At 41.0% G+C, this 23,332-nt stretch overlaps 1 protein-coding gene across 1 annotated transcript in view; it reads right to left on the bottom strand.

Moving 5' to 3' along the window:
* The window catches only part of LOC114049985 (mitogen-activated protein kinase kinase kinase 21-like), a 108,638-nt gene that overhangs the window by 48,452 nt on the left and 36,854 nt on the right, over window positions 1-23,332 (bottom strand). Inside the window, 5 exon segments of the mRNA XM_027871479.1 lie at window positions 15,723-16,756; window positions 16,758-16,873; window positions 16,875-17,083; window positions 17,124-17,256; window positions 17,358-17,450. Coding sequence (XP_027727280.1) covers window positions 15,723-16,756; window positions 16,758-16,873; window positions 16,875-17,083; window positions 17,124-17,256; window positions 17,358-17,450 — 1,585 coding nt within the window.

Here is a 23,332-nt window from a genome sequence, read left to right as displayed (position 1 = left end):
GGCATCACCTTTCTTCCAGTCATCTAGGTTCACAGCCTTGCAACCATCCTTGATTCTTTCTTCTTCCTCACCTCCCATCACCAAGTTTAATTGAGTTTACATCCACACATATTTATCCTCTTTTCTTTAGTCATATCACAAACTACCCTAGATCAAGCTCTCATCATCTTTCACCTTTATTACTACCAACTGCCTTCTAATCAGCCTTCCTGCCTCCAGTCTCTTCTCCCTGCACCGCACCTCCCATCCATCCTCCAGCTCTTAAACTGATATTCCTAAAAACCAGGTCAGAGCGCTTCACTACTTCCCCACCTCCACTCCCCAAACAAGTTCCAATGGTTCCCTTATATCTCCAAAATAAAACACAAACTACTCTTTTGGAGCCAAATTATGAAGAGCTATCTTTCTAAACTGTATTCACATTATTTCCCTTTGCATGTGTTAGGTTGCAATCAAACTGGTCTGCTTGCTGTTACCTACATATAACCTGCCATCTCCCACATCTATACCTGTACACAAGTGGTTCCCCGTGCCAGGAATGCTCTTCCTCTTCAACTCTACCATTGGTAATAATGAGCTCCATTCTAAGCTCAGCTCAAGTGCTACCTTCTTCACTAGGCCTTTCCTGATCTTCCCAGATGTTAGAGCTACCTCCTCCCCAGTTATTTCGTATATATATTTTATTTACTTATCAATGCATATATTATGCCTCTCTCTCCTCAAGGTGAATGTAGGCTCCTTCAGGTCAAGGACCATATCATTGTCGGTTTTTGTATCCTTGTACTGGACAATGTCTGGAACACAGCATATATGTAATAAATATTTGTTGAATTGACTTGAAAAAGTAAACTCTACATGATGCCTCTATTCATGCCACAATATTCTATAATCTGGCTTATATCGTCCCCCCCACCTCCTACTCTACTAAATGTACTCTCTTAAGGGATCTCTAATAATTGCCTTATTGCCAAACACAAAGGCCTTTTCTTAGTATTCTATCTATTTAACATCTCTGCCATTTTTGATACTATAGACCAGAGGTATCAAACTCCCTATGGGCTCCAAGCAAGCAAAACTCCAGGCTGCAGCCTCAACCAGATTAAAATGTAATTGGGAAATGTTTAACAAAATTTTTAAAAGTATAGGGGCAGCTAGATGGCACAGTGGATAGAGCACCGGCCCTGGAGTCAAGAGCATCTGAGTTCAAATGCGGCTTCAGATACATAACATTCACTAGCTGTGTGACTCTGGGCAAGTCACTTAACCCCAATTGCCTCACCCCCCCCCAAAAAAAAGTATAATACAACAATAGATAATGTTCATTTGTCATTTTCTAAATCAACATGCAACCTAGAGGAATCTGTTTCTACTTGAGTTTAACATTGCTGTAGACCATTCCCCTTTATTCTGAGTATACTGTTTTTTCCCAAGATATACACACTATCCTCTTGGTTCTCTTCCTAACTCTCTAATCACTCTTCTGCTGACCACTTAATATGCTATTACCCAAGGTTCTGACATCAAACTTCTTTTCTCTCTAAATTCGCCTTGGCCATCAATTTGTTCCCATGGGCTCAACTATCATCTCCAAACAGAAAAATATCAAATCTATACCATTAGGCCTGACTTTTCTCCTAAGCTTTAAAAACACAATCTCAATACTTACAAACATGACCAACACAGAATTTACCACATTTTTAACCATCTGTTCACCCTTACAGACTTCTCTATTTGCCAATAATAGCACCATTTACCTGGTCACCTATGTTCTAAACATTGGTGTTATCTTTAATTTTCTTCCCTCATGCTCCACATATAATCAATCGTTAAGGCTTATAATATCCATCCTCTTCCTTTTACTCCTACTGCTATTATCAATCTAATACTGGTCCTTATCAGTAGCTACTCAAATTATTTCAAAAGCCTCCTGTTTGTCCCACCTCCACAAATGATGGCTTTACTTAACCATGGCATAAGACATGGCAAAAGTAAAACTTTGGTGACAAAGGTACCACTAAAGTAAGCCCGTAACACCAGACTGTTACCCCCAACTTTACCCTGTTGCCAAAGTGACCAGATCAACAAGTATCACCACAACAACCATTTGATTTGGGCTTTAAAGGATGAGAAGAACTTCAATGGGTAAAAAAGAGGAAAGGATGGCATTCCAGACTGAGGGAACAACACAAAGGGATGAAGGAAAAAATAAGATTTATTCAGGAAACAGGAAATGTCCAGTTTAGGCCAAGCAAAGAATGCACAGATAAAAGTAGTATGTAGTAAGAAATAAGACTACAAAGATAGAGTTGACCAGAAGTCATGAATCACAAAGAGGTATTAACTTTACTCAGTTTGCAACAGGAAATTAAGGAAGAGTTGTAAGCAATGGACTGACATTCAACTCAACTCAACAATTAAAACAAACAAATATTAAACACCAGAGACACAAAGACAAAAGTTAAAAAAAAACAAAAAACAGTTCCTGCCCCATGGACCTTACATTCTATGGGGAGGGATGAATAAATTACAAGATAATCTGAGAAAGGAGTGAGCACTAACAAATGAAATCTGGGAATTAATAAAAGTTCTGAGTTGGAAGTAGACCAAGGATTCTTAAAATGAGAGGTGAGAAAGAGTGCTATCCAGGCATGGGCAATAGGCTATGAGATGGCATGGAGGGAGAAAATGGAATGTCAAATTCAAGGAACAAGTAGGCCAATGTGGCTGGAATTTAGAGTGCATAAAGGGGAGCAGTACAGGAAGATACGACCACATCCTTTGAGAATGGAAATAGACAAATTGCCTTTTGAAAATCTATCTTCTAAACCAAACACATGCCCACAGAGCTTATTCTTGTGCATTCTGTTATGTTGGAGGCAGGGTAAGGACAGAGGTGACCTGTTGATAATGATCTACCTTAATAGTTCTTTTTTTTTTCCTAAAGAACAAGATCAAAATAGAAGAGGAAAGACTAGATAGGATGTAATTGAAAAAGTCTGAGGAGGAAAGTAATGGGAATGTAAAAGGAGGAAAGTAATGGGAATGTAAAAGGAGGAAGTAATGGAAATGTAGTTGAAGGAGAAGATGCTTTCATTGTCAACATCTCAAACGAGTGAAATATATGTTCTCCCCCCCTTCTTCAACACCTACTCACTTATGAAATTTTCATAATCAATATCCTCTTACCATCATTCTTATTAAATTTTCACTCACTGAGTCAAAGGATCTTTATTTCAGTTGCTATTGTAACTGTTCTCTGTACCTTGACACTGTTGCTTTACCTTCATGAAATTCCTTATCCCTACCTTTTGTGACATTAGACTATATGGGATTATTAATAGAGAGATAATTCTCTCTGACTATCTTGTCTCCTCGGCAGCATTTCTTCCTTACCAATAAATGTAGACGTTCCTAAAGTCTCAGTCCTCTGCCAATTACTTTTCTCTCTCTCATTCATTTGCTCAGAGACCTCACTTCTTGTGGTTTTAAACTACTGGTTCTGTAAATGACTCTGAAGTTTAAGTAGCCAACCCTAACCTCTCTCTCCAAGTTTCAGGCTCATGTCTCCAACATATCTCTACCAAGTATTTCCACTTACATACACCACCATCACCTTAACCTAAATAGGTCTAAAATTGAAATCATTTTACCCCTGAAACCAGCCCTCTCTCACTTTCACATTCTTACTAATGACACAATTCTTACCAGTTATTAAAATATGAAAGCAGTCTTAACTATTCCCTTGCTTCCTCCTATCCAGCCATCTAGTTCTATCAGTTCCTCAGAAATGTCTCTCACATTCATTCCTTCAACCTTTCCAACTTCATCTCCTACTATTCCCATAACACAAACATTCCATTCAAGCGAGGCTGATCTGAATCTTGACAATCTACACTCCCTTGTCCAGGCCTACCCATTGCAAGTTATGGCATCACCTTCCTGGTGCCATGGTCCTCTTGGAGAATGAAGGATAAACAACAACAACCCATCATTCAAAGTGCAATTTTACTCTTTAATAAACATCTTTCCCCACCAAACAAAACTAAATCCAAACTGATATCTTGTTGTTTACACAGGACTCTACATTTTCCAAATATTATCTCATTTAATTCTCAGTCAACAAGCATTTCTTAAGTACTGATTAGTGCCAGGCACAGAGCTAATCAGTGAGGAGATAAAGAAAGGTTAAAAGAAAAGGTTAAAAAACACAAAGTGCTCACATCCTAACGGAGGAGACAATGTGCAAACAGGGGTAGTTTGGTGGAGCATTAGATAGAGCACCAGGCCTGGAGTCAGGAAGATACTTACTAGCTGTATAATCCTGGGCAAGTCACTTAATCCTGTCTGCTTCAGTTCCTCATCTGTAAAATGAGCTGGAGAATGGCAAAGGATTCCAGCATCTTTGCCAAGAAAACCCCAACGAGGGTCATAAAGAGTCAGACACAACTGCAATGACTGAACAACAGCAAATTTGCAAAAAACTATGTATATTCAAGATACCGTGTAAAAGAAAGGGTGCAGAAGGTCAGATGTGAGTTGAGTGTTGAAGGAAACCAGGGAAGCCAGGAGGCAAAAGTGAGGAAGAACAACATTCATTCCAGGAAAAGGGGACAGCCAGTACAAAAGCATGGTGAGATAAAGGATAATATTATCAAATAAGGCACTAAAACTAATATAATATAATTGAAAACATATTGGATTTGGGGTCAGAGAATATAAAAACTACCTGTGTGGTGCTGGTCAAGTCATTTAATCTGAGTATGTTTCCTCGTTTATAAAACGAGGATTTTGAACCAGATGACCTCTTAAATATTGCATTATCCCCTTACCTCAAAATCCAATGAGGATTTTGCATTACTACAAACTCTGCAGTATTACTTCCCACCTCCCATGGAATAGATTTGACAATGTTAAATAGCATCAAAACCATGGAAGAATTAGGGGACTGGAAAGAAGATAAGCAAAAAACTGAGAAGCACTGATACTTGAACATTAAAAGCAAATTTTATTCCTGAGCAAAAATTGTTAGAAGACCACGGAAGCAAAGCAAAAGCAAATGTGTTTTTTAAACATCCTTGAATGACCCATAGTTTTAAAATATACCTTTTTGTCTCCCAGATACAAAGTTTCCATACAGGCTGGACTTCAATACTTTATACTATCCCTGTTCCTCTGAAAAGTTAAAATAACAAATTAAAGTTATGCCTTTAGAATAGTATGAAAGGCCTATTGTTTTGGATTCCATTGTAAATGTGTTGAAAATTCCTGACATTCCTTATCTTTTGGGTCATGTGACTGAAACCAAAAAATAGCCAGCCTTACAACAGGTAATGTAATTGGGCACCCTTCCAGGTTTCAATCTGTGAAAGGACATAAGGTTACAGTAAACTTCCACTTCCTGTCATTAAATCAGGAAGAATGCAGAACATTAGTTACCCACCAAAACTATAATGTACAAACTAATCAAATGAGTTTGTTGCTCCCGGTATTGGGAAATTCTTCTGAGCTAGTAACCTAGCAACTCTTGCTTGACCATCCTTTTGTGCTGACTTCTGCTAAGATTTTTAACCCTCATTAGTTTCATTCTTTAACAATTGGCCTTTACAACCTTGTACTTAGCCTACTTATTCAACCACTGGTTACTAAGTATTTTTAAAAGTCTTTTAGAAGTTTGGAAATGTAAAAGAAGCCAAATAATTTGCAATAGGTACATAATGCTGCATAAAAAGATTTAAACTTATCACAGATCGCTTTATTAACATCTAAGAATTTTTTCATTAAAAAGATAAAATTGGTTTGATATAAATAATTAACTAGCATAATGTTATCTAAAAATCTTAAAAGAAATGCAGAACAATTTGAAGAAAGGCAACAACAATACACAAGGATAAAATATTCACCAAGATCATCCTTGTTCCAGCGCTATCTAAACTTCTAAAATAAACCATATGACCCAGTGATTATACCATTTCTCCATACACAGAGGACTTAAATTTTCTATTTTATCCAATGAAACTGAATATATGCTTTCTATTCTTTCCTGACTACTCACATTTCAACGATCATTTTACAGTTGAGGAAACTAAGGCAGACAGAAGATAAGTGACTAGCCTAGGATCACAGAGCTAAGCACCTGAGTTTAGATTTGAATTCAGGTCTTCTATGTCCAAGTCCTGGGCTCTACTCAGTACACCACCTAGCTGTCTGTAAAACTTAGTTTTCACCACTCATACAGTATTTATCACATACTGTCTATTATCTTAGATACTTGGGTACAAGTTTCTTCTCTGCTATGATATAGAGACTTGAGGGCAGGGATCAGATCTTTCTATAACTGTATTCCATGCAGCACCTAACAATGACATATATGTATTCACTTAAATGTATATACACACATATTATATATGTGTCATATATCACACAGATGTATGTATATATGGCATCATATAAATGTAACATATGTACCATATATAAATATTCTAGTATGTACATATTATACATAATATGTATATATTATATATATATATATACACACTACATCATATGTGTCTGTGTGTAATCTATCTGGCCATGTATAAAACATGTAATATATGCCATATACCATATATTGCATGTTTTATATCCCATACATATATTATTCATATGCCATGAATATGTATATTCAGTGCTTAGTAAATATTTGTGGAATAAATGAATAGGAAGTTGAAAAGTTTATGGAGAACAAGGGTATTACAATTGTGTATTTATTTAAAATATGTTACTTTTATTTCATGCAAGAGGAAAAGCTTCTGGAAACGAAAAGTAGAAGTAGTGACATATGTGGGCCTAAACAGAATATAAAGAATTATAGAAATAAGTTAGGTATTTGTATTGCTTATCTTTCATGATAAAGGCTCTCTATACGAAGTCCAGATCTGCCTTTCTAAGACAACTCAGTATTTTAAGATTCATACATTAAAGTACAAGTCTGAGTCCTCTACAATTCGCTACCCAATAGATCAATAATGAGTTGAAGGGTAGAAAGTTTTAACATAATGTTTAACCTGATGATCAAGCAAAATCTTTAGAAGTAACGAGCTATAACAACTTAAATTATTAAAAATAGAAACTAAATTTTAAAAAATCAGTAAATGAGGTCTTTTACCAATGACCTTTTTTTAAAGCACATCTAAAAATAAACTGAAGCAGTGAAACAGTTACCAAAGCAATTTAGAATGTATACCCCTTCCCACCAACTTATCAGTCCAAAGTTAAAAGTAAACCTGCCAAAGCACACAGATCCCAGCAGCCATGCAGAGAACAAAGCACAAGACTGTGTTGCTAACAATCCTGGCTGGACAGAATCAACCCAAGCTATGATCCTTAATCAAAAGCAGTCCTTTTATAAGGAGACTGCAGAGTAGGGGTGGTGGCAGGTTAAGTGTATATATGATAAGAGGAAGACTATATTTGAAAGAGCTACTAGTATTATGTTTTTCACTAAACTAAGGCTTAAAGGAAACAAGTTCCAATGTTCAACAAAAATAAAGTTCTTTCTTATTTCTGCACAACAATATAAAAACAATTCTTGAGAAATTATAAAACAAAAACAAACAACAACAACAAAAACCCTTCATAATAGGGATGTGGGGAAACACCCAAAGAAGAATTTTTCTATTTGTAAACATCAGTGATTCAGCAAGGATTTGAATTTCACACTTCTTTTTATTCACATACCTACCCTTCCCTTCTCCCTAGGTACTACAGTGGTCAGAGAAGGAGTAAGAGGGAGAAAAGGTAAAGAGCTTAAAAGGAATCACAAAATCTTTAGGTTTCAAAGGAGATCTGGAAGACCATCTAGCTAACATCTCAACTTAAACCTAAATTCCCTTTTATAGTACGTTTTGCTCAAGTGGATATGGATGTCCAGCCTCTGCCTTAAGACTTTCAGTGACAACTGTCTCATTCACTCCTGAGGTAGCTCATTTCATATGACCATGGATTGAGAGCAGGTTCTTTCCCTAAGTCAAATCAACTTCTCTAAATTTTCACCTATCAATTCTATTTTCATTCTCTAGAGCTAAAAAGAATAAGTCTAGCTTTTGTTTCTACATGCAAACTCTTCAAAAATTTTAACATAAGAAATAATGACTTTCTTTTCCTCTCCCACCAAAAATCTCTTCTTACTTTTACCTCACAGTGCTCATATGGCACGGCTGTAAGTCCTTTCACCAACCTGATCATTCTCCCCTAGAGGTCCTCAAGGTTAATTAGTCCTTCTTAAAATGTGGCACCCAGAAATGGGCTTCTTGTGTGGTCCGATTAGAGGAGAATACACTGGAACTAGCATCTCCCTTGTTTTGGACGTGATTCTTCTATTAAGGCACCTGAGCACTGGGCTAGCTTTTCTGGCTGTCACAGGACACCGGTTCTAATAACTCCAAGATACTGTCACATAAATGTAAGACTTTAAATTTATCCCTATTAAATCTTATCTTGAGAAGATGGTTGATGTATCCTCTTGAGTTGGTTTGTCAATAGACTGCTGGCCTTGGAGTCAGGAATTCGTGAACTGAAATACTGTATTTGATATGTACTGGCCATGTACCCATCTCTCAGTTATCCCCAGGCAATTCTTTAAGACTATGAGTCAATCTGCATCAATGGAGAGAGTTTTCTCCATCAGATTAAATCTACACAGAAGCCATAAATCCAGATCCTATTCTCCCACCCCACCCCCCAAAATAAACATCTGATTTACTATCTCCTTTTAGTCCATTTAGATCTTTTCCAATACCAATTCTTCCATGGCTCCTAACTATCATCTGAAAGTCAGATGCACATGCTATTTACTACTAGTTTATTAACTAAGGGATGGGTCATTTAACCCCTCTGATAGCTCAACTTCCCTCCCCCCACTGTCAGAATGGGGATACTTAGACCTATTCCATCTACTTCACAAGTTTGTTGCAAGAATCATATGAGATAATATAAGTAAAGCACTTCCAAAAATTTAAAATACTATGTAAACATCATATATTTAGCCATGTCATTGATAAAAAACACTAAACAGAATAAGGCCAAAGACAGAGAGCCCTGAGACATATTAATAGAAGGCTCTCAATAGACTACCATTAGTCATCAGTCTTTGGGTCCTATTGGTCTACTAGTTCTGAATCCCTTCCCTCACCCCTCACCTATCTTCCAGGTTATAGCTTTTCATCTGCTACTTCGGTTTACCTTGATGCGGCCTAAACACAACTTCACTTTCCCATTCCAGACTCTGTGCTCTTTCCTACACTTTGAAATGTTCCGTTCCCACTCCCCCTCCCAAACACTCACCTAGCAAAATCTTTCAAAGCCCAAATGACCTACAGTTTTTAAACAACTGTTTAAAGTGAAATGTTCATTATGACTATGACTAAGACTGTGTCTATAATTTCTAGCACGGGTTAACTACTTAAAACAGGGTTAGGAGTGAGATATGGTAAAGAACAGATTCAAAAAGAGAATATTTCTGTACATTTAAAGACTATGCTCCACTCACACTACCACCCTGGTGCAGGCCCTCATCACTGCACCCCTGGGCTACTGCAATAACCTATAGGTCTCCCTGCCATATTCTTTCCCCATTTCAGTCAATCCATCACTTAGCTTCCTAATGTTTCAGGTCTGACCATTCCATTTCCTGTTTCCTAGTATTTTCAGTGGTTGTCCCAATGTGTGGAATTTCCCTCTTCACCTCCACCTCCCAACTTATCTGGTATTCTTCAACTCCCAGCTAAAATCTCACCTTCTACAGCAGGGTCTACAAACTAAGGCCTATTAACCAAATTCCTTCTATCCTGTCTGTAGCCAATCATGGTTTTTATATCTGTAAATAAAGTTTTATCCCATTTAAAGGACCCTGTTCTACAGGAAGTTTTCCCTGACCCCTTAATTCTACTGCCTTCCTTCTGTTTATTTTTTCCAATTTATATTCTATCTAACTTGTTTGTATATTGTCTCTCCATTGGATTGTGAGCCCCTTGAGATCAGGGATTATCTTCTTTTTTTATATCCCTATCACTTGGTAGAGTGATCACCTAATAAATATTTATTTACTAAATGTTTCAAAACGGTATGCTACTGATCAAAAGGTGCAGCTCGTGAAAGAAAATAAATAGAACACCACTGGCAAATCAGAGAATAAAAGAATCACCTAACTTTGGAGAAATAAAAAACCAATAATTTTCTTAAACTTTTACTCCTAGTCTCTCTCCTAAATTCCAGTTATACGCTACTGCCAATTGCAAATTTCAAAATGGATGTCCCACAGACAACTCAAACTCAATAGATCTAAAACAGAAAACTCATTATCTTTCCTTCAAAACCCACCTGTCTAACCTAAACTCCTCTATTTCTATGGAGGGCACCACCATCATAACAGTCACACATGTTCGAAACCTGGGTGTTATTCCTGACTCCTTTCTCCACATAGCTACAACTTCTCACATCTGTTCCATTCCCTAGTCACTTGGCCCATCCCAAGTCAGGCCCTCCTGACTACTGCCTCCAAATTGATCTCCTACCTCAAGTCTCACTCTTTCACTCCAATTCAATCTCCACAAGGCTGCTAAAATGATTTTCCTATAGCTCAGAACTAACCAAGTCACTCCCCTAACTTAATAAACTCCAGAGGTTTCCACTATCTTTAGGTTAAAATATAAATTCATTTGTTACTTACAGTGTTCACAACTTGGGCCCCATTGGTCTTTCCAACCTTGTTAAACATTACTCTCTCTCACTCTCTATGGTCCAGCTAAACTGGCCTTCTTTTTGTTCCTTTCATACAACACTCCTCCTGTCTCCATTCCTAGATGAACCCATGCTTTGCGTGCACTCCCACATGACCTATTCCTTTTAGAATCCCATTTCTTTCAAAACCCAACTCAAGCACCACTTTCTTCAGGAAACCTTTCCTGATTCCTCTCCCACCTAGTAGTCCCCCCTTCTACAAAATTAACATATCCTTTGTGTATATACATACATTTAGACATGGTGCCTTACCCCATAGAATGTCCTTGAGGGCAACTACTGTTCCATTTTTGTCTTTAGAGCCTAGCACACTCCTAGAACATAGTAGGTGCTTAATAAATGCTTGATTGTTTTATATTAATTTTTAAAATACTATGTTGTAAATTATAAACTTACAATTGAAAGTAAAATCACAACTATTTTATGTTACACAATAAATACTCCAATATCTGGGTACCACATTTTAGGAAGAGATCTGATAACCTAGAATGTGCAACAAAGAACAACAAATTGGTGAAATACCTTAAGATCATGATTTATGTAGTTCTGTAAAAAGAACCAGAGAACAGAAAATTTAAGTGGAAAGGAAAGACATCACAAACCATGTCCAAATAGTTGGGGGAGGGAGGTTATCAGGTAGAAAAATGGTTAAATCTGTTCTATTTGGCTTCATAGGCCAGAATTAGGAAAAAAGACGAAAGTTATAGAATGGCAGATTGAGACTTCATGGAATGAAAACTTCCTAACAATGAAAACTATAAAAAATGAAATGGTCTGCATTAGTACATAGTGATTTCCTGTTCTCTACAGATTTTCAAGTAATCACTAGATGACCACTTTTGGATGAATAAAATAATGAATCAAAAAGCAGTTAAGTACTCACAATGTGCAAAGCACTGTTCTAAGTGTTGAGTATGTTGTTGATGGACACTTTTATTCACTTATGAGTTGGATTAGATGCCCTCTAAAATACTTTGTGTGATTCTACTGACTTTACCCCAGATTCTGTTAAGTCCTTACCCCAAATCTGAACTGATTATTCACCCCAAACACTCCACGCCCTTCCCAATTTCCCTATTACTGTGAAGGGCAGCACCATCCTCCCATCTTTTAGGCCTGAAACCTAGATGTCATCCTCAACTGCTCACTATCTCTTCCCATATCGGATCTGTTGCTAAGGTCTGTCAATTTCACCTTTGCAAAATCTCTCAAATATGTCCTCGTCTCTCCTCTGACACTGCCACCACTTTGGTACAGGCCCTCATCACCTCACACCTAGACTATTGCAATAGCCTGCTGATAAGGTCTCCCTGCTTCAAGTTTCTCACCGCTCCAACCATTCAACCACCAAAGTGATTTTCCTAAAGCACAAGTCTAACTCCTATTCCAGGTGGTAGAAGTATTCCCCTCCCCAACCTTTCTCAAATTTCAAGCAGTTCTCTCTCCTAGCTGGGAACCTTGCCTCATATTTCATTGAAAAAATTGAGGACATTTGCTGAGAGTTCCCTCATCTCCCCTGTTCCTCATCTCATATCACTCAGATGCTTTGTGCCACTATTTCCTACATCCATTTCACATACAGAGGGAGCCCTTCTCCTTTTTGAAGACAAATCCTGCTGTATGCACAAATAATCCCATTCCATTCTGTCTTCTCCACAAGACTGCTCCTATATCATCCCTACTCTCTCACTAATCCTCGGTTGCTCCCAGTCTGTTGTCTCTTCCCTACTGCCTTCAAACATGCCCACGTCTCCCTTATCCTCAAAAAACTCACTTGAAGCTTCCATCCCCGCTAGCTATCATCCTATAACCTTCCTCTCTTTTACGGGTAAACCACTTGAGAAAGTCCTTCACTTCCATTCTTCTCCCTCTCTTAACTCTTTGCAATCTGGTTTCTGACTTCAACATTAAACCCAAACTGCTCTCTTCAAAATTACTAATTATCCAATGGCCTCAAACCTAATCTTTCTTGACTAGCCTGTGACATTGACAATTATCACTCTTCTCCTTGATGGTCTCTTCTCTTTTAAGACACTGCTAATAATTTCTGTCTTTCCTCCTATCTATTGGACAGCTCCTCAGTTTTCTTTAATGGATTTTCATCCACATCACTGCCCTAAACACTGGAGTCCCCCCAAGCCTCATTCCTGGGTCTCTTTTCTTTTCTTTTCCTGCTCTCCTATTTCACTTAGTGTTCTCATCAGTACCTGTGGTTTCAATCATCATTTTTATGCAGATGATGCTCAGATCTATTCATTCCTCCCTGACCTCAGGCCTTGCATCTCCAACTGGCCACTAGACAGCTCAAATTGTATGTTCCATAGACATCTTAAAAAAACATTTTTTTCCTTTTACCAAAACTTTCCACTCTTAACTTCCTCATTATTGTCAAGGATACTACGATCTTTCCAGTCACTCAGGCTCACAACCTGGTTGTCATCCTCAACTCCTCACCTGCTCACCCTCTACATCTAATCTGCTGCCAAGGCCTGTCAATTTTATCTTGTAACATCTCTCCTAAACACTTTCTTCTCTCCTCTGACACTACCACAGCCCTGGTGAAGGTCCTCATCACCTCATCCCTGGGCTATTGAACTAGCCTTCTGGTAGGTCATCCTACCTCAAGTCTTTCGCCACTCCAATCCATCTTCCACTTAGCTTTCAAATTGATTTTCCTAAAATTCAAGTGTGACCATATCACACCCCCAGTTAATAAACTCCAAGGTTCGCCAGTACCTCCAGAATCACATATAAAATCCTCTGTCTTTCAAAGCCCTTCATATCCTAGCCCCTTCCTTCCTTTCCAGTCTTCTCACTCTTTACTCCCTTCTGTGAAGTCTGTGCTCCAATTACAAGGGCCTCCTTACTTTTCTCCCACCTGACACTCCAAACAATGATGAGCATTTTCACTGGCTGAATGTTCCCCGTGCCTGAAGAGCCCTCTCTCCTTATCTTCTAGCTTCCCTGGTTTCCTTCAAGATTCAGTTAAAGTGGAACCTTAAGCAAGAAACCTTTCCCAGGCCTTAATGTTAGTGCCTTCCCCTACAAATTATCCTCAGTGCTTCAAAAAGTATGTGTCACATAGTAGTAGGCACTTAATAGATGCTAGCTGATTGAATGGTTCCCCTTCCAAAAAGGTATGGTGAAATCTATACTGCTGATTTCTTTACTAAATATGAATATGCATATGCATATGTATGTATTTTTCACACACACATATTTCATGAATAATGCTAGTGTCCTTTATGTGGTACTTAATCAGGAACCCAAATTCATAATACCACCACAGCTTGAGGAAAGTGAGTAGGTATTACGGTTCAAGTGCTAGATTTGATTCAGGAAGACTTGGGTTCAAATTCCACCGTAGAAAGTGACTAAGGATAAGTCCCTTAACCTCTCTGAACCTCTGGAAACTCATTTGTAAACAGAGACAGGAACTGAATTACTGGGCCTCTAAGGTGCCTTCCTGCTATGATGTTCTGATTCTATGATTTGAGGATGTCTGCATGAGAGACTGAACCAAACGAGTTAACAGCCAATTTTTAGTAAGGAATCATCTCTTGAAATAAAAAAAGTTAATAAACACAATATTAACTTCTTGTAATAAAACCAGCTTTCAAAGGTCAAATCTAGCTCCAATGATGACTGAGTCAGTCATTCTCAAACACATCCCAACAATTCAGTTTTCAATATAAAACTTTAAACCAAAAAAAGTGTGTGTGTGTGTGTGTGCGTGTGTGTGTGTGTATGTATGGATATGGATATACACACACAGCCCTGTCATTTCTCTTCTAACAAACTTAGAAAAGGACAAGTTCCAGTTTGAGTTAGCACTTGTTCTAGCAGGTCTTCCAATGTTGTGAGGCATGAAGTTATGATAGGCTAGAGCTAGTTTTCTGTTAAGTCCTGATAAATCTTTAACGAGATTGCTTAATTCCAGATTCTTAAAATAAAGATGAAACTTTTAACCATTAAAAAAAGGAACTTCAAGTAGCATTTCTTTTTTCTACCCAATGATACCTAATAAGATTTGTATTTAGGTTTTTTCCACATCCTTTACCGACAGGCCTGGAAAATATATCATAATTTATAAATAACTAAACTTCATTATACAAATCAAATCTTTAGGACATTAAAATGCCCATGCACAGAAATAGCTCTCAAAAAAAGTTCTCAAAAAATCCACTAGTACCAAGAGCATTCCAGAGTTAAAGCACTAACAATGCCTCCAGTTGTTATCCTTTCCATGGAGTGCACCATGCACAGAACTACCTCTCAAAAAAGTTTATCTACCAGTACCAAGAACACTCCTTTTGATTTTGTGACATCATCTTCAAAATGGGAAGAAAAAATAACTATGAAGAAGTACAACCAAAATTGATCAAGGGGTCTAAGGGTGGAGTAGAAGAGTGACAAAGTCAATCCCCATCTTTACACGTGTTCCACGATTCACTAACATCTGGAAAGGGCCTTGAAAGTCAAGGATCCATCCCAACAAAACCCCTTGTTTCCTGTTGCTGCTTCTCCCTGTACTTGAATCGAAAAGGACCTCCTGCCCCCACTGTGAACCCCTTGGCTTGGAGTCTATGTAGTGGCTACAAGTGAGTAGCCCTAGGACCCCACAACCACTGAGCTAAGTCAAAGAAAGTGTATTCCATGCTCCAAATCTGTTTATTAGGGACCCAAGAAATACAAGGGGCTGGAAGGATTCAAGGTGTTTTCAGGTTAGTTAGCACCTCAATTCCAGAAGTAGCAATTCCCAGGATGTGTGGACCCAAAACAACTTAGGTAGTAAAACAGACGCCTTAATTCCCAGGTTTAAGTTCCTAAATTAAGCAGATCCCTCCACTTAGGCAAGAAGACCCCGCAATTCCAGAAGTAACAACTCCCAGGCTTGTTGACCCTGAGATGTCTCCGGTGACCTCCCCGCCCCACCCCCCACTTACTGTTGCTGGACTTAAGGTCCCGGTGCAGGATGGGCACGATGGCCTCTTCGTGAAGGTAGAGCATCCCGCGAGCGATCTGCACGGCCCAATTGACCAGGATGTGCGGAGGGATGCGGCGGGCGGGGCGCGGGCCGGGCGCGGCGCCCGCAGGCTCGGGGGTCCCTGCTGCGGTGGCCCGCAGCGGGGTGGAGGAGGAGGGGGCGGCAGCGTTGGTGGCGGCGGCGGCGGCCAAGGCCCGGTTGAGGGCCCCTCCGCGGGCGAATTCGAGGACGAGGCAGAGGTTGGGCTGCTGCAGGCAGACGCCGAGCAGCTGGATGATGTTGGGGTGCCGCAGCATGGAGAAGAGCTTCGCCTCCCGCAGCACGCTCTCTGCAGCCGCCGCGGGGTCCTGCTCGGGGTCCCGCCGCGCCGCCTTCACCGCCACCTCTTGGCCGCCCCAGGTGGCCCGGTACACCTGCCCGAAGCCGCCGGCGCCGATCAGCTCCTTCAGCTCCAGCCACTCGAACTCGATCTGCATCGGGGAGCCGGGCCGCGGGGCGTCGGGCGGGGAGGGCGGCGGCGGCGGCGGCGGGGGCACAGGCGGCGGCGGCGGGGGCTGGCGGGGCCGCGGCGGGTAGCAGGGAGCCACGTAGTTGGCGGGGAAGATGCCGAGGCGCCGCTGCACCTGGCCCGTCCACCAGCCCTCGTCGCCCGACACAGCGGCGTCCTGCGACAGCACCTCCACCAGCTGGCCCCGCCGCAGGCTCAGCTCGTCCTCGCCGCTCGCCTCGTAGTCGTAGAGGGCGGCCCAGAGCCGGCCGCCCCCGGCCACCCAGGACGAGGACGAGCAGCAGGAGGAGGCGGAGGACGACGAGGACGAGCCGCCCGCGCCCGCCGCGGGCGCCTCCCGGCCAGGGCCGGCAGGCCCATCGGCCGCTCCCTCGGCCCCCGGGAAGGCCATGGTGGGGGTGAAGGGCAAGAGAGGACGAGGACGACGAGGAGGACGGCGGGAGGAGAGAGGGAACACCAGGCTCAGCCGCCCGGCAGGCGCATCGTTCCCCCGGACCTCTCTTGCTCGGCCTTCCCGCCGCCCCTCTGGGAGAGTTGGCTACTGCAGCCTCGGCTGCCGCTGCGGGGGAGCCCGGCGGCGAGCTGAGGGAGACGAAGGAGGCAGGAGGCGTGGAGGGGATGGGAAGGCTGGTGAGCCGCAGGCAGTGGGAGTGGGGGGCTCACAGCGCGCCCGGGGGGCAGCGGGCCCGAGCGGCGTGGGCCCCCAGCTCTTCCTCGGCCGCCCCTGCTGCCGCCGCCGCCTCCACCGCAGCAGCAGCGGCTGCCGGCGCGGGCGCTGTCACCACCATGGTCCACTCTGGCCTCTCTCCGAGCTCACTTCCCGGCTAGGGCCACCGGGGCCCCTCCAAGCGCCTCCCCTCATTGGAGCGCCCTCGTCACGTGACCGGGGAGCCTGGGAGGGAGGGAGGGAGGAGGAAGCTGCGAGCCCAGATAAGTTTTCGGGCAAGTTTACGAAACTGGTGGAGAGCTCTGGAGTAGACCAATTCTAGACCCAGGGCTGGGCGAACAGGTGTTAATCTCCCTAGGGTGTTTAATGTTCTTTGATTTGCTTTTTATTAGAGGGGGGAGGGGAGGAAGAGAAGGGGCTGAAGGCGGTGGGGAAATAAGCGCCTCTAGAACCAGACTGCTGGAGGGTAATTGTCCCAGAGCAGATCGAGTTTCAGAGCCAGGGCGGATCACCTGGCCGCATCACCAAGCCTGGAGCATTTCAGCTCCAAAGTGCATTTCAAGCCTGAGAAGGTTACAGGACAGAGTGCATGGCGGATCATTTTTTTGTCCAGGAACCTCCCCTCTCCAAGACAAGTTAATCTCCTGTTTGCCCTTTCTCCCTGTGCCTGAATGGAAAAGGATCTCCTGTCCTCCTGTGAACCCAATGACTTGGATTTATGTGACAGTGGCAGCGATTGAGTTACTAGAGTTTCTGGCTTTTTACAGTATTGTCGTCTCCCAACCCTAGACACTCCCACTCCCGAGGAAGGAGGCTAAGTCGTTGCGTTCAGATATGATGTGCAAATAATCAACATGGGATGTGCCGTGTCCCTTAAGGGACCAATATGTGATGAACATATGTTTTATATCTTGTACATGTGTGTGGCATACATGTCTTCATATAGTATATGTTCAATCAATGGCGATTAACACATGATCAATATATGGTGTACACTGACCAGATGTGATATATACCCGTTGACAGGTGCAAGTGATCAGGATGTGGTGCTCATGTAGCCAATGTGTGTTGTGCATATGATCTGCATGTGATGTACACTGATGTATATGTGATCAATAAGTATGGGTGGGTACTAAAATGAAGTTTAATATTCAAGAATTGTTTCTGAAACACTCATCTGTAACACAAAATATAAATCTAAAAGCATACATTGAATCCTGTTTCTGAGGTCTTAAATGGGTTAGGTAACCCACAGGTATATGTCCTATGTGCAAAGGCGGCACAAAAAGAGTAACTGGGTATAGGTCATCCAGTCTTGTAGGGCTTTTCCTAAGAAGGCAGTAAGACAGTTTCAGGCAGCAGGACTTCTCCTTTCTCTTCAGAAGGTGACTAGCATCTGCACATATCTGATGGAGGTTCATCTTGCTTTGGCAAGATGATTGAAGACCAAAAAACTCGGACTTCTATGTGAAATCCAGAAGGATCCCAGTGAACTGCAGCTCAAGATAACCAGAGCATAAGCAAATTCAAGATTTGCTCTATTGGCTTGGTTCTGAGCTGATGGGGACCTGCAACCAGCTCTAGGGCACTCATTTCCATGATGTATCACCAGGCAGGAGGGCTTCAGGTTAGACCTTATCTGGCTCCAGATGCTCCTGCTGCAAGAGATACTTCATCAGCCACACTTGGCTGATGCCATGGCTTGTAGTCTGCTGATCAGAACCAGGGGAAGAATAAGGGCCCTGGCATCACAATATTTCACTCCCTGGAATGTTCCAAGATTAAATTCTGTAGCTCAGGAATGGCAGCTGGCATAGGCCCTAGACTTCAGTAGTAGGACAACTTAGGCTGTCTCTGGCTGTGCACCATGATGAAGCTCCTTTCCCTTTGCATGGGGGTGGAGGAGATCTAAGCAGGATGTGCATCTGATGCACAGGTAACCTTACCCAAGGCACCTAACCTTTCAGTGCTCTAGGCAGCTCTAAGATTGTAAGCTTCAGCAGTGGTGCCAACCCTCATTCATTGGTAGATTGTTTCCTCACATCAGAATTCTCTATAACAATGAAATCACAGGTCCAATCCTTGTCTCTTGAAGGAATAATTGTGGTGGTTCACAAATAGTGCTTTCATGTTTACAAAACACTTTATTCCTAACAACCCCGTGATACATAGAAGGTGCTTAATAAATGCTGATTCATATAGGCCTTGTAAATATTAAAAATCTCTACTTTATTGTTGAGCAAAGTGAGTCCCTGAGAATTGATGTGACTTGTCCAAGGTTACTCAACAAGTACCAGAACTTGGACTCAAATCTCAGTCTTATGATCTAGAATCTCATGTCACATTTTCATGCTTACCAAGGCTAACCCTTCTATCTTTTCAAATGATCCCAGTCCATTCCATCTTCAACAGATTGTCCCCTCTGTCATCCCCACTCTATAATTTATTTTCAATTTCTCCCTGTCTCTTGGCTTATTCCCTACTGCTTACTGCCCATCCTCAAAGACCCCTCATTTGATCCTTCCTTCCCCACTATTGTCCTATATATCATTGGCCCTTTGTTCACACTCCTTGAAAAGGCCATCTACAATAATGTTGCCACTTTATTTCCTCTCACTCTCTTCTTACCCCTTACAGTCCAATTTCTAACCTCATCATTCCACAAAACTGCTCTTTCCAAAGTTACCAAAGATGTCTTAATCACTAAATCCAATGACTTTTTGTCAATCCTCATTCTCTTCAACCTCTTAGTGTCTTTGACACTGTTGATCACCCTCTTCTCTCTATATTTTTGAGACACTACTCTTTCCTAATTCTCCTCCTATTTATCTGACTATTCCTTATCAGTCTTCTTTGCAGTGTCCACATCCAGATCGTACCTTCTAACCATGGGTATCTCACAGCATTCTGTCCTAGACCCTCTTCTCTTTTCCCTCTACAATACACTTGGTGATCTCAACAAATCTGATGGATTTAATTACCGTCTCTATGCTAATGATTCTCAGATCTACCTTTCCTTACCTAACCTCTCAGTGACCTCCATTTTCACATCTCCAAATGCCTTTCAGACATCTTGAAATGGCTGTCCAATAGACAACTTTACTCAATACGTCCAAAACAAAATTCATTCTTTCCCCCAAACCTTCCCCATCTCCCACCTTCTCTATTACTGGTGAGGGCAACACCATCCTCCCAGTCCCTCAGGTCTGAAGCCTAGATGTCATCCTTGACTCCTATCCCTCACCACTGCCCTCATATCCAGTCCAAGACATGTTGATTTCACTTTTATAAAATATTTCAAATTCTCCTCTGAAAATATCACCACTCTGGTGAAGATCATCACCACATGCCTAGACTAGTGGTGGGTCTGTTTGCCTCAAATCTCCTCCTTTCAGGCACCAAAGTGATTTTCCTAAATCATAGGTCTGACCCTGTTACCCCCTTGCTCAACAAACTCTAGTGACTTCCTATTGCCTCCAAAATCAAATGCAAAATCCTCTGTTTGGTGTTCTAAGCCCTTCATAACATAGTCCCATACTATCTTTCCAGTTTTCTACCTTACTCCCTGCCACATACTCTGATCCAGTGACACTAGCCTCCTTCCAACCTCATCCATGAAGAAGCTCCATCTTTTCTCTCCAGACATTTTCTCTAGATATCCCCTGTGCCTGGAATCTTCTTCTTCCTCTGCTTACTGACTTCCCTGATTTCCTTTAAGTCCCAAATAAATCCCATTTTCTTCAGAAACCTGTCTCAAACCCTCTTAATTCCAGTCTCTTCCTTCTTTTAATTATTTCCTATTTATCCTGTATGTAACTTGTTGGTTTATTGGCTCCCTTATTAGATTGTAAGCTCTTTGAAGTCGGGGGACTTTCTTTTGCCTCTTTTTTGTATCCCTATTACTTAGCACATACTAGGTGCTGATAAATATTTATTGAGTGACAAATTGACTCTTGGGCTTTCACTGCCTTACTATGCCCATCAAAAACTGGCCACTGTCATATAGAAAAAGAGAGAAATAGGAGGATTATAGAACTGAAAGCAAAAACAATTGACCTAGAAATACATTAATAAGAGATAATATAAGAATAATTGAACTACCTGAAAGTTATGACCAAATAAATAGTCTATACTCATTTTATTTTGAGAATTCTTAAAAGAAAATTGTTCTGATATCTTAGAACCTTAGGACAAAGTGGAAATAGAAAGAATCCATCAGTCACCTCCTGAAAGATACCTCAAAATGAAAATTCCTAGGAACATCATAAGCAAAATAAAGAGATTCCGGTTCAAAGAAAAAATACTGCAAGCAGCTGGAAAGAAAGTGCTAAGGAGTCAGAGTCACAATCACACATAATTTAGCAGTCACAACCATGAAGTAGTGGAGAGCTTGGAATACAGTATTCCAGAAAGAAAAGACTATGGGCTTATCGCCAAGAATATCTTACCCCCCCAAAAAAAATCAGATTTGGCTTAAGGAGGGAATAACATACACACTCAATTGGATATAGAAATCTATCTTACCCTACAGGAAAGTAGGATAGAAAGAGATAACAGAAGAAGGGGGAATAATAGATGGGAAGGCAAATGGGGATGGTGGTAGTCATCTCTTGAGGAGGGATAGGGTGAAAGGAGAGAGAGAATAGAATAAATGAGGGGAGATAGAAGGGAGAGAAATACAGTTAGCAATAGTAACTATGAAAAAAATTTTGAAGCAAGTTTCTCTGATAAAGGCCTCATTTCTCAAACTTACAGAGAACTGAGTCAAATTTATAAAAATAAGCATCATTCCCCAATTGATAAATGATCAAAAGTTATGAACAGTTGTCAGATGGAATAATCAAAGCTATCTATAGCCATATGAAAAAATGCTCTAACTCCCAATTGATTGATTGGAGAAATGCAAATTAAAACAATTTGGAGGTACTATCTTGTACCTATTAGATTGGCTAATAGGACAGGAAAGGAAAATGACAGATGATTGAGGGGATGTGGGAAAAATGAGACATTAATGCACTGTTGTTGGAGTTCTTAACTGATTCAATCACTCTGTAGAGCAATTTGGAACTATGCTTAAAGCAATATAAAACCATGTATACCCTTTGACCTAGCAATACCACTACTAGGTCTGTATCCCAAAAGATAACTAAAAAAAAGTAAAAGGACCTATATGTACAAAAATATTATTAAGCAGCTCTTTTAGTGGTAGCAAAGAATTGGAAATTGAGGGTATGCCCATCAGTTGGAGAATGGCTAAACAAACTGTGCTATGTGATTGTGAAGGAATACTATTGTGCTATAGGAAATGATGAGCAAGATGCTCTCAGAAAAATATGAGCTGATACAAAGTGAAATGTACTGTGTACAAAGTAACAACAATATTGTAATATGATTAACTGTGATTGACTTAGCTATTCTTAGCAATACAATGATCCAAGACAACTCTGAAGGACTTATGATGAAAAATGCTGGGGCAGCTAGATGGTGCAATGGATAGAGCCCTGCATTCAGGAGGACCTGAGTTCAAATCCAGCCTTAGACACATAATATTTACTAGCTGTGTGACCTTAGGCAAGTCACTTAACCCCAATTGCCTCACCAAAAAAAAAAAAAGAAAGAAAATGCTATCCATCCCCAGACAAAGAACTGATGGTGTCTGAATACAGATTGAAGCATGAGTTTTTTACTTTTTTTGAGGTTTTTTTGGTCTATGTTTTCTTTCATAACATGACTGTTATTGAAGTGTTTTACATGACTGCACTTGTATGACATATTGAATTGTTTGCCTTCTCAATGAGGGGGCATTGGGGATGGAGGAAGGGAGAGAATTTGGAGCTCAAAGTTTTAAAAATGAATGTTAATTTTTTTACATGTAACTGGGGAAAAGTAAAATCCTAAAGAACAAAATAAAAGTTGGACTAAAAAAATAAAATCTATTTTACCCTGTAGGAAATAATAAATGGTTATGCTGGATAAGTTTAAAGAAAATAAGAGTTATGTGCAAGAGATAAAGCAATGTCAGCTGTCTCCATGGTCTGACACCAAGAACTCTAATGAGGTATTAAAAAAAAATGAGCTAACAGCAGAGAAGGCTAATCCTAAACCCCCAACTCTGTCATCTAGCACCCTGTCTCCTACCATTTACTTGTCAGGGAAGTAGTACATAAGTCAATCCACTGGCCTGCCTCAAAACTCGATTCTGCCCTGCACTCTCTCTCAGTGCCGTGGAAAACTCAAAGAAAGAAACTTGTTCTGGCTGCATTTTAAAAGATCTCACTGCTGCAACAGATCTCAGCTGCAGAACAGAATAGAATTGGTGCAGGATGCCAGCAGAGTATAGTTTGTGTGTGTGTGTGTGTGTGTGTGTGTGTGTGTGTGTGTGTGTGTGTGTGTG

This window comes from Vombatus ursinus, unplaced genomic scaffold (genome assembly GCF_900497805.2).
Source record: "Vombatus ursinus unplaced genomic scaffold, bare-nosed wombat genome assembly UNPS02014798.1, whole genome shotgun sequence".
NCBI classification, from domain to species: Eukaryota; Metazoa; Chordata; class Mammalia; order Diprotodontia; family Vombatidae; genus Vombatus; species Vombatus ursinus.
Note: the sequence above shows the minus strand (reverse complement) of the source record. Positions and strands in the feature narration are given on the sequence as shown.